General features: G+C 40.9%; 2 protein-coding genes across 2 annotated transcripts in view; both read right to left on the bottom strand.

The window, feature by feature from the left end:
* Positions 1-12,147, bottom strand: part of LOC132592481 (complement factor H-like) — a 55,092-nt gene that overhangs the window by 24,463 nt on the left and 18,482 nt on the right. The window contains exons 11-14 of the mRNA XM_060277449.1: positions 11,563-11,759; positions 3,227-3,440; positions 2,123-2,311; positions 1,004-1,186 (exon numbers count right to left, since the gene is read on the bottom strand). Of these exons, the coding sequence (XP_060133432.1) occupies positions 1,004-1,186; positions 2,123-2,311; positions 3,227-3,440; positions 11,563-11,759 (783 nt within the window). The remainder of the gene's footprint in view (positions 1-1,003; positions 1,187-2,122; positions 2,312-3,226; positions 3,441-11,562; positions 11,760-12,147) is intronic.
* Positions 1,769-5,861, bottom strand: LOC132592426 (complement factor H-related protein 3-like). Its single transcript, XM_060276678.1, has 3 exons — positions 5,716-5,861; positions 3,227-3,397; positions 1,769-2,311 (listed from the first exon to the last, which is right to left on the bottom strand). Exons 2-3 carry the CDS (start codon positions 3,360-3,362, stop codon positions 1,986-1,988), a joined length of 462 nt encoding a protein of 153 aa, XP_060132661.1. The 5' UTR covers positions 3,363-3,397; positions 5,716-5,861; the 3' UTR covers positions 1,769-1,985.

A 12,147-nucleotide genomic window follows, 5' to 3' on the forward strand; every position in this document is an offset into this window, starting at 1 on the left:
GCTATTGCAAGTAGTCTACCAGGCCTGGCCAAGTAAAACTCTTCCTCTGCTTCTGGAAAGGTGCCTCTTTACAGTATCATTGCTAAGAAGTCTTACTGGTCAGGAAACAGCACTAAGACCTCCTATCACTGGTACTACAACACCACTTAAGTGGTTTAGTAATGGCATTATTTTCCAAAGGATGAACTCGTTTTTGGCATTCATATAGTGCAAGGATGGGGAAGCTGTGGCAACTCCCATCATCCTTGACCGTGTTGACTAGAGCTGATGGGAGTTGGAGTCAAACAACATCTGGAAGGCCACAGGTTCTCCCAATCACAGACATTGTGCTTTGTTAAGTTTCCAAAGTACTTCAAATAGATGATGATAATATTTATTTATACATACATACATACATACATACATACATACATACATACATACATACCCCACCCATCTGGCTGGGTTTTCCCAGCCATTATGAGCAGTTCCCAACATCAGACATTAAAAAGTTCCCTAAAAGTCAGATAGCTGTTTATTTCTTTGACATCTGGTGGGTGATCCAAAGGGCAGGCACCACTACTGAGAAGGCCCTCTTCCTGGTTCCCTGTAACTTCACTTCTCGCAGTGAGGGAACTGCCAGAAGGCGCTCAGAGCTGGACCTCAGTGTCCGGGCTAAACGATGGGGGTGGAGACACCACTTCAGGTATACTGGGCCGAGGCCGTTTAGGGCTTTAAAGGTCAACACCAACACTTTGAATTGTGCTTGAAAACCTATATTTTACAGAATGGGGACTGAAGCTGAGAGGATACTGGCATGCTAAATGTAATGCCTGAAAGCAAGATATGAACTAGGATTCTCCCTCTCCATATCTCACATGCTTCATGGTGGTGCTTTACTAAGGAGAAACAATTATATGAACCTTTCCCAAATATATCACATATAAAAGAAATTAATGAAGCAACCCTATATGCATGCCAGAAGCTGGAATTTCTATCAAAACAGGAAAGAAATAGTTCTCACCTAGACAAATGGGCACTTTTGTCCAGTTCCCATTGTTACAAAAAGTTCTGTTTTCTCCTTCCATGGCATAATATTTTTGGCATTTGAATTCTACTGAAGAGCCAGATGCATATTGCTTCTGTGATAAGGTGATAATGTCTCCATTCTCAATAGTGGGTGTGTGACTACAGTTTTTCCCCATTTCTAGTAAAAAATAAAGCGATAAGAACAATGACTTAGTACAGTTACCAAAGGTCAAAAATGAAGGACTTTGAAATCCTTTTGTTCAAATCAGGCATGTTGAGCTAGAGTATTTCCCCCTCTCTCTCTCTTGGGATATTTGAAGCAGAAGAAAAGCCAGTTCCAACTCAGATGCAATAACATGGCATCTAACTTATGCAACCAAGGTATTCAATATGAACAGCATGTTTACCAGATATACACGATGGCAAATCCATATGCCCATTGATACACTTCCTGACTGAAGGAGCTGTGATGACATGTCCTTTCTTGCACAGGAACTGCAGCATATGATTATGCTGAATCACTTGGGACCGTCTTCGCTTCCAGCTCAGATGTAATTCCAACTCAAATGCAATAACATGGCATCTAACTAATGCAACCAAGGTATTCAGCTCCTGGCTGCAAATTGATTCCCTCAGAATACGAAGCTTTAAAGGAAGAATTTCAAGATGTGGTGTTGGCGTTCGTCTTCTCCACTAGTGGCAACACCTTGCACAGTGCCCTGACCTCTGGCTCTCGTTGCGTTTGCAAGAGGGGGGCATTTTGACAGCAGCGGAAATTAGGGGTGCAGCGCAGTGGGTGGGGTCAGGGGACTACACATTCCCTTTTCACCTCAGCTGGTGAAACTGGACACACCACCTCTGGTCCCAGATGAACATACTTCTTGTGTGCAAGTGCCGTATGAATAAAAACTAGATTTCTAGCAGAATCAAGCCATGGTCCACTGGACAGAGAACAAGCACTGGGGCTATGCAGCACCTCATATAGTCTCTCTGAACATATGAGAAAGACACAGCTGGAAGCATTCGCTTTTGAACTGGAAAGTGAGGTAGTTATAGACCATTTGAACATTTAAATATCCATAGAGGGATTTTTCAATATGAACAGCATGTTTACCAGAGATACACGACGGCAAATCCATGTGCCCATCGATACACTTCCTGACTGAAGGAACTGTGATGACGTGTCCTTCCTTGCACAGGAACTGCAGCGTATGATTATGCTGAATCACTTGGGACCGTCTTCGCTTCCCAGGCAGGAGCAGGTCTTTTGCATCTAGCTGTTGTTTTGTGATACCACAAGGTGCTAAAAGAAAGAAAGGGAGAGGGAGGCAGGAATCATCACTGGGACTCATTTCTCCATGTGTCCTATTCCATTTGCCCTCTTTGTGCTGCAAGGTTCCCTCATATCTGTGGCTGTCTTTACGTGTTCAAAACAGGAGGAGGTAAACACATGAGGAAACACAACAAGGACAAACTTATTTGCTGCACCTACTCAGTCATTTGTTGTGGTTTCTGTCAACTTCCATTTAAGTATTGCAAAAACATTTGAATAAAAATAGTCTCTAACTTGCCACCCACTGAAATATATGGGGATGAATTTATAGCACCACCCTATAGATGCACTTCAGAAGTAACTCCCATTCAGTGCAATGGGCTTAATCATTGGGATGGGTTATATAGGATTACAGCCTGCATGTCATTGGATTGTGACCCTTCTTTTCTCACAGTCTTGAGAAAAGGAACAAGAGCTCAAAGATGCAAACTGGCCCAAAGTGACACCTTGATTCCATGCTGGAGGTAGGATGTGAATCCAGATCCAGTTCAACTCTCAAACAATATGGCAACTCTGGCTATCAATGTTTGCACTAAATAACTCAGATCCAGAATGTGAATTCTCCAGTTTCCTCAAATTACAGCATTTTGCCAGAACTGCCCAATTATGCAAATCCATTGATCCATATTAGCAGAATTAAAGTAGCCATACAGTGTAGAGAAGAGGGATCTGTGATCCCTCAAATATTGTTGAATTATACCTCATATCATGATGGGAGTTGCTGTCCAACAACTGTTCAGCAGTTCCCAATTCTGGACAGAGTGTTTCAAGTCCTCAAACATGGGGAAAGCAACTTTGCATGCAGCTGAGTTTCCAGAGGCTATGTTGGACATGCCACATTTTGATTTAAAGTTTGCAATATTGAAAGTCAAGATGCCTCCTTACCCATACACCTTGGCGCAGGTGTCCACTTTTGCCCACGACATATTATCCATTCAGTGCCTTCCAAGACATATCCAGGGCCACACTTGTATTGTGTTCTGTCACCCTCCAGGTACCTGGCCTTCTCATCACTTATCATTTCCCCGAAATCAATGTCAGGTGGTTCTTCACAAACTGCAATTATATTTACCATCAATATCAACATTCTCCCATTTTCCTGAAAGCACAGTAAATGTCAGGGATGGTGTTGTGGAGAACTGCACTGAGGAGGAATGGTGGGAGCCTCCTCCTGCCCCCCGCCCCCACCCCCCGTTCCTGATCCAGATCCTGAATCTTCCCAAGAGGAGGAGGACAGTATAGATTGGGAACAGTGGTTTGCAGAGGAGCATAGTTCAGAAGGAAGAAGCTGGGATATACTGGATAGTGAACACCTAGGAGAAGAAACACTGGAAGGGAGAGGGTTAACAGATTCACAGTCTCTTGGCAGGATTCCTCCACCACCCTCTCCAAAGCTAGAAGGGCTCAGAAAGAACAGAAAGCACAGAGGGGACAAGCTCAGATTACGAGATGTAGAAGTGACATAGGTTCATAGGGACCAAAGGGAGTGGACTCATTAATTGGGAGCACCGCTATTACTAGGAGATGGGTTCTTCATTCTCTTGCTGTGTTTATTAAAGTTTCTAACTGGTAAGAAGACTCCAATTCCCCGAAGCCTGGTAATAAATAACTAAAGCTGCACTTTGAAACCAAACACAAATCAAATATTTCCCATTATTATTATTTTTTCAAAAAAATAAGCTGCTGCTATCATTTTAATGTTATTTTAATGTTTGGATGTTATTTAATATTTATCTGTTGTAGCCTTATAGTTTTTGAACTATTTATAACCGGTAAAACACATTTTGAAAGTTGGAACTCTGAAAGGCACATTAAAAATGTGTTAAATAAATGCATCTTAAATCCAATATTTTTCAAAATAACTGTCTATATTGGCAATCTTCAAGTATAAGCATTTATAAGGCTGAAATGCTCTGCCATTTAAATGATGATGATGATACCTTGACAGGTCTGAACCATGTCAACAAAAAGATATTCCCATGAGTTCCAGCAGGCTGTTTTAAAACTTTTAGGATGCCTAACCTCTGAACCAAGCGAAGAAGAGATACAATTGCAGGAATCAACGCAGCAATCGCAGGCGGTGGACAGTGAAAATGATTTGCTAGAAGACAATGTCGATGAAGAAGATATGGAAATTGAATGCAAGGACAGTGATGATGACAACAATGACAATAATGGAAAAAATGAGGAAATTACAAAACAGAATGACGTTCACCACGACGGAGAAAAGGACTCTTCAAGGCAAAAGGTTATGAAGACATTCCCTCTTTTCTGGAGGGAATGCCAGGAGCTGATAGATCTTCAGATTCTTCACATGGAAAAGGAAAAAGATAACCAACAAAGACTGAAAACTCTGGGGGGATGTAAGAGTGGGGTGATAAAACATGGGAAAAAAGGGGTGGGGTGAAAAAAGAAATAGATTGGGGATTATTAGGATGGATCAGAAGGCTGAAAACTGGACTGTTGTTTTGGGATTCTGCTGGAAGAGAGGGAATGCCGGACCTAGGGGAGAGGAGGGTTGTAGAATAATATATTGTAAATTACATTTGGTTATGGAAAAAAAGGTTTGAAACTAAGGAGGTCTATTGAGGGGGAAAATCAGGCCAGGGAAGAAAAATAGATTGTATTTAGATTAAGATTTGGAAAAAAGAAATTGTCAAAAATGATTTGCAAAGGAAAACCGGGAAAGGGGAGGTTGGGGAAGCCCCTATAACAATGTTTATGGAAATGATAATGTATTTTTTCTTTTTCTTTTTCTTTTTTTATTTTATTTTTTGCTTGTTTCTCCTTTTTCTTCTTTTTTGGGGTTTTTCTTTATGAAAAAGTGGTTGGGCGGACACTCCCTTGCTTCTCCCTTGTATTTCTGGGGCTCCTCGGTGGCAGGGGGGGCTTTGGGACGGGGGAGAGGGGGGAGGACAAACCCAATCCTAAAATGAACCATCATCGGCTGTTCACCTTCATGAGACCCGCTTGTGGCAGGAGGGGGTTTGTGGAGGAGAGGACGGAAGTTGGTGGAACAAAATCATGTTATGTATATTCTGTTTTTTGCTGTTTTTTTTCTTTTATTGTTTTTCAAAACTTAATAAAAAAAATTTTTTTTTAAAAAAAAAGATAATTTATTTGTACCCCGCCCATCTGGCTGGGTTTCCCCAGCCACTCTGGGCGGCTTCCAAAAAGATTAAAAATACATTAAAATGTCACACATTAAAAAAACTTCCCTAAACAGGGCTGCCTTCAGATGTCTTCTAAATGTCAGGTAGTTGTTTATCTCTTTGACATCTGATGGGAGGGCACTTACAAGTTGATATATTAATAAAATCAGCGCTACTAAGTATTCTGTTGAGCTTTTCATACATTAAAAAGTGTGGACTCACCATTTTGTGAAGCACAGCATGTCCACAGAAGAAAGGGAGTAGCTTTTCATAGCGCTACTTGTTGCTCCGGGCCACAGAACACTCACTTTCTACAATTAATTTTTCTAATGACTGTCCTTGCAGAAATAATCACTGGTGGTTCATGGCTCTGTGCCATGGGAGGAGGAAGGATTACTGGAATGGGTAACATGAACCTTTTAAACCAACAAAGTGTTTGCGAAAGATTTGCATTGGCACAGCACTAGGTGTAGTGATGGCAGCTAGGCAGAACAACAACAAACCTTTCTTACCAAGTTGCAAGCTTCTGAGAAATCCCTTTTAGCTGTCCTCTAACAGCAGTGTACACTACTAGGCAGGGTCAGCTCAGCCCCACCAGTGGCAGAGAAGCAGCACCAGCACTGAAACCAATTTTGGGTGAGATTGCATCCATTTTCGGAGAGACCTCGCCTGAAATCAGCACGCTTTCGCTTGAAATTGGCACCAATGGAGGCACGACTTCTCTGCCAGTGCCAGATGTTGCAGGGCACACAGTGGAGGCGGTGGAGGCAACAGGTTGTTCTAAAGGAATTATAATATAGTTAATTAAAGGTTGTGTTGAGCTTTATTCCATGAAAGAAGAGAGGCTTAATCTATCCCACTCATTTGAGTGGACTCAAAGCACAGAGTCCAAATAGTCACGTAGAAAAAACAAGTTCCTGCCAAGTAAATTCCCAGTAACAATGCGGATGTAATAAATTGCCATCTGTTTGCTTTAAAAAAAAACTGGTTGTGAAATATTAAGAAATGCCACATTCTGAATGCTTATCAAAATAGGAAATATTACATTGTTTCACGATCCCAGTTTCATGGATTTTGCATTGTTCCTTTAGCTATTCACTTCCCTATTTCAAGGGGGGGCTAGTTCACGACAGCCCTCTTCCAATCATTTCAAATAATATATGTGATGACTGAAACTGTGTCAAGAGATATGTTGAAGACTTTCTTGTTTCAGTAGGCTTTGGGGAGCTGACTGCTTTTAATGAAGGGGCTGGTGCTGTGTTGTTTTTATATGATTTCTATATACGACATTGTGAATCCTGCTCCCCACAGAGAACATCTTTGGGGAACTGGCTTAAGGCACCAGGCCCATTGGCAGACCAACTCTGCATTACAAAGATGGCATGACGAGTAGCAACATCAAACCCACTGTGTGGGAATCCCTTGTAAACCACAGTGCTTAAGAGACAGACAGTCAGATTGGGCATTCACAGCAGGGACCAGAGGAGGAATAACTGTGGGGAGGAACACAGAAATAAGAAATAAGAAATGCCACAGCACAAACGGATGCCTTCATCAGCCCCAGAAGCAACAAAACATGTCTCTCCCCTCCGAGGGCTTTCTGGCAGTTCCCTCACTGCGAGTGGCAAGGTTACAGGGAACCGGGTAGTGGCGCCTGCCCTGTGGAACGCCCTCCCATCAGATGTCAAGGAAATAAACAACATCCGAAGACATCCGAAGGCAGCCCTGCTTAGGGAAATTGTTAATGTTTGATGTTTTATCATGTTTTTAATATTCTGTTGGGAACTGCCCAGAGTGGCTGGGGAAACCCAACCAGATGGGCGAGGTATATATTATTGTTATCATGAGGGGTGTATGCCCCATCCCCAAAGCCCATGTGTGCAACTGCCCACCTCTTTCCGCACTTTGAGCTGGAAAGCACAAATTATTGGCACCATCCTAATTTCTAAGGGGAATGTATTCCAAGGTTTGGGTGTCACCACCCAGGATGGTGCCCTGAGTACTCCTTAAAGGACCTTCAACGGCATGTGGCACCCCTGCCCTGACAAATCCATCCTTACTATGGGAAATCATCTATGTTCTGCTGGTCCCGATTGTGGAGACGTACAGTGGTACCTCTTCTTACGAATAACTCTACTTACGAATGTTTCTACTTATGAATGGAGCTCCGTCCCTATTTTTAGATAGGGTTGCTTCTACTTATGAATTTTTTCTCCAAATGCATTCCTATGGGATTCAACATACAAATTTTTTCAACTTTCGAATGTGCGTTTGGAACCCACTAAATTCGTAAGTAGAGGTACCACTGTAGCTGTTAAAGGCATAAGAACCCCATTTTCCACAGTTTTCCCCGTTTTCCTCCCTGCTGCCTGCTGCTTTTTGAGCTATTTTAACCCAGACACCTCCTTACAACAATATCATGTCATTATATAAGTGTCATTCTGATTTCATTCAAATTCCTGATGCGGACTTTCTTTGGAAATACTCTATCAGAAAGGAAAGAGGGTGTACCTTCACAGTGCAAGGACTCGTTGAGTGGTCGAATAAATATTATGCTTTGGACAGTGCTGCTTTTAGTCAGCAAATTACACATCCTCTTTCTTCCTTCTCAGCTCCAACTCCTCCTAGACAAGGGGCTTTTTTCTTTATCTTTTGGGTTTCCCCCTCCTAGCTCCCTTCCTCCATATACCTATTTCATTTCCTCATCCCTCTAATATTTGTTGTTCCTTTACCCCATCGCCCAGAGAAATAAGCAGATGCAGCCAGACTGGGAGAAGCAAGAAAACAAAACAAAGCAAAGGACTCATTGCTTTGCTACCAAGCTTATTTTACTTTTGAGAGGCAAAGGCTTCCAATTGTATGGGAATCAGATTTAGACCACCCAACTGAAGATCACAAATGGGATGGTATCTGGACCACTCTCCCACTCAAAACCACCTCGGCTTGCTTACAGGAGACCTTGTTCAAGATCCAATGCAATGGACACCAGTCAGGCTGGCAAAAATTAATCCCTTCCTTTTTATGTTGGAAGGGCTGTGGAAAGCTTGGTTCATTAATTCATGTTTGATGGGAAGACCCTCATGTTTAAAACTTTTGGAATAGAGTAAATCTTCATTATATCCCCAGTTACTGGCCAACCCTTTTCTCCAAATCCTGCCTTTGCCCTACTAACTTTGGACGTAGACTTAGGCTCCCCCCCCCTGCGCCACAACGAACTAGTAGGCTTCTTACTGACCGCAGCATGATTAACGATAGCTCAGCAATGGAAGAACAAGACAGAAATACCCTTGAACATATGGGGAAATGATATCTGGGACACAGCAATGTCTGAGCATCTCAACAGACACAGGAGGGCAATTAAAGGCATTACAAATAGAGACACCTTCCAAGGAATGTGGACCCCTTTCATTAACTATGTTAATGACCAAAATCAAGACCTTCTTATACCGACTGCTCAATATTCTCAGTGGAGAGGTTACGTCAAGTAATATGTTTGAATGTGTAAGTGTATGTCTAAGAGACAATGGATGAAACAAACATCATCAGATGAACTGCTGGATAAGTGTTTAGTGGTTGTTATATTCGTATTTGTTTAAAAACCAATAAAAATTGTGTGTTGTTTTTTAAAATGGAACGTGCAAAAATCAACAGTAACAAGCAAGCACAGCGGCTTAAGGGCGGGAAAAATTAGTCAGTATGCTTTGCTTTGTCATGTGTTTACTTCCTTGACACTTACTACTTATGCAATTTCCAACAAAGTGCAAAGCTGGATGACTTCTCTTTTTCTCTTTCCATGGTTCATTTTACATATCATAAATCCCTGCATATTTTACAAAAAAAACCTATACCGTTCAGTATTCCATTCACCAGAACTTATTTACACTGCTGAATTTATCTTGATGCTGCCAGCGTATTCAGCTGTACACAGTTATTCAATAAACGTTTTCCAATCTTCTCTAAACATATGTACTTCTTTTTTCTCTTATTCTATATGTTAAGTCTGCAAGCCGCACACATTCTGTCAACTTAAGTTGCCATTCCTCTTCGGTTGTGACCACGCTCTTTTTCCATTTTTGTTTTTGTTTTTTAAAATTATTTTTATTGTTTTCCCAAATACTGTGAGGTCCTGTAAGAATCCATCCTGTATCCCCTGCAGGGAGGTACCATCCAGGATTTTGGTGCCTTGTCTCATCAGTATGCAGAATACAGATAACTCTCATATTACATGGTTCCGCTCTTAACTGCCTGGTTGCTACCAGAATGTAGTACTAGGAGACGGTTGCGTTGTTCTGTGGCTTTTAAACTGTGAGGTCCTCTAAGAATCCATTCTGTATTCTATGACAGTCAACATCAATATGAGACTGCAGGGAGGTACCACCCAGGATTTTGGTGCCTTGTCTCATCAGTATGCAGAATACAGATAACTCTCATATTCCATCCCATCAGAATCGAGAGAAGTTGGGAAGGTGTTTGACTGATGGGCAGGATGGGTGCCAATAGTAGGGCTGACATATGTCCTCTTTTTCCAGGAGACACCCTCTTTTTCATGATGGGAGTCTCCAGAGAGATCCATAGTTAAATCTGTCCTCCTTTTTTTGCTCTTCAAAATATGGCAACCCTACAATAAAGGGAAGCTTTATCCTGATAAGACAGAGGTGCTGAGGGTGGTGCTTCGTTGTCCAGGAAGGAGTCATGCAGCTTGTTCTGCCTTCCTTCTTTCACTCTTAAATACCCTGCAAGCTTTACCACAACAGCACAATTGTACAGCCTCTCTGCTCTTTCTGATTTGCGCCTTTTCCTGGCATCTAGCATAAAACAATCTTACTGCATATAGCATATTATTCCTCTTTGTTGCACTGGGAGCTTTTTAATATTGCTTAATAAAAAGAAAGGCAGGATCCAGATCTAATTGTGAGCATATTAATCTCCCTATTCTGTTTCTTATTTGAGACCAAAATCTCTTTGCTTTGTTACGAAGCCGCTATAAATAAAGTTTCCAATCCTGACTACTTTGTGTTACTTACATGTTAACCCAGAAGTAATGTCCAATGTGTTCAATGGAGTTTACTCACATAGGTATGTAGGTCTGGTAATGGTACATTTTATAAATAATTTGTAGGCTATACATTTTTATCATATACTAATAAAGGAAATCTTTTAAAGAAGAGAATAGCTTTTATTCTTATTGAACATAATATCCCTACAGGCTTTTAAAAAAAATCATTGCAGTTTTACACAGCCAGTGTATTACAGTATTTAGAACTACTAGTCCTCACTGACAGTTCAAAGGTCCAGAGTCAGAAATGCTTATACAAAAGTCTTGGATGCTTGTCTCCTGGCGCATTTCTTTCCTTTCTATAACGCTACACATAATGTTTATTTTTAAAGTGGACTGCATTATGTCTGTAGTAATTCTATAACTTTATCCATCCATAAAAGTTAAAAGTGCGGCTTCCATGAAGTAGGCTTCCAAATTTAGATTCATGATCAGCTGTGAGCAGCTGCATATAATCCATGCATAGGAGCCCCCTCCTGGGGTCAATAAAATATATGAGGATGCCATTGCAATTCAAGTTGGGGGGTGGTGTTCCCCATCATGTGATTGATTCTGTGGGGCATGGCTTATTTGCCCCCCCCAATATTTTATTCAAGTTGTCACCCCGGAATCCATGGAACATCTATTTGCAAAGAAACACCTTGATTTGTTAATATTAAATGTAATTAATGAATGACTTTTGAAGATCATGTGCAGGTTAAAAATATCTTCTGTATGCTTCTTTCAATTATTTCTGTTGTCTCTGTTAAGTAGAAAGCAAACAAAGAAAAGGTAAGTTTACATACATAGACTTCTTGTAATTATCCTTTGTGTAGATACCTATAGAATGTTGTTTTATTAATTTATTATATTAAACATGATACAACTTACGGTCAGCGCCAGGACTGAAAATATTCATTAAATACTGGTATAGATCTTCTTTTGTAATACACAATGCTTTCTATAGATTGACAAAAATCTCACCTATGAGTGCTGAATTTTTTGTTATTATGCTTTAACCACAATATACGTACAGGTATACATCTTGGGTAGTCCAACTTGCCCTCTCTGCACAGGGCTCTGAAGGGAGGGGAGGATGGATCTGGAAGAAACTCCCTTTTGCAGTCAAATTCTATCACCTCTCCAGATTTTAGATAGAATTTTGTTTCATATTTCCACTTCAGCCTTATATTGTTCCGATTCATAACTTCTTCGTCTCCTGTACAAGGACCTGCAGAAAAGCACAAATCATGTCATCATAGAGATTATTTAGACAACGAGGAGTTCACTTGACAAATAAAACTTTGGGGTTGTGCCCAAAGTAAGTCATACCCATTGAAATCAATTGAGGTTCATAACATAGTCCCATCCATCAGTCTCCTCTGAGAAAAACAAAGTAAAACTTAGTTGAATACAATGCTTTGCTTGTAGGGTATGAACAGCTGGTGATGAAATGGACTAATAATTTGACAGGCTACATATGGAGCAATTTTATATTATTCATTCATTTGGCCAAGAACTATTTCTTCAACTTCTCAGGCTAACGTCTTTACAAGCCATGCACACAGAGGTTATTTTAACTGAAACCAGACCCTTCTGCATGCATATTATGTTCATTG

The sequence above is a fragment of the Zootoca vivipara genome, chromosome 7, assembly GCF_963506605.1.
Source record: "Zootoca vivipara chromosome 7, rZooViv1.1, whole genome shotgun sequence".
In the NCBI taxonomy this organism is placed as follows: domain Eukaryota; kingdom Metazoa; phylum Chordata; class Lepidosauria; order Squamata; family Lacertidae; genus Zootoca; species Zootoca vivipara.

Bases quoted from the DNA above. Each gene is read 5' to 3' on its own strand.
- LOC132592426 (XM_060276678.1), bottom strand. From the start codon at position 3,362: ATGATAAGTGATGAGAAGGCCAGGTACCTGGAGGGTGACAGAACACAA. The intron at 2,312-3,226 runs GTAAGGAGGCAT...TCTTTCTTTTAG, and splicing joins ACCTGCGCCAAGGTGTATGG to CACCTTGTGGTATCACAAAA.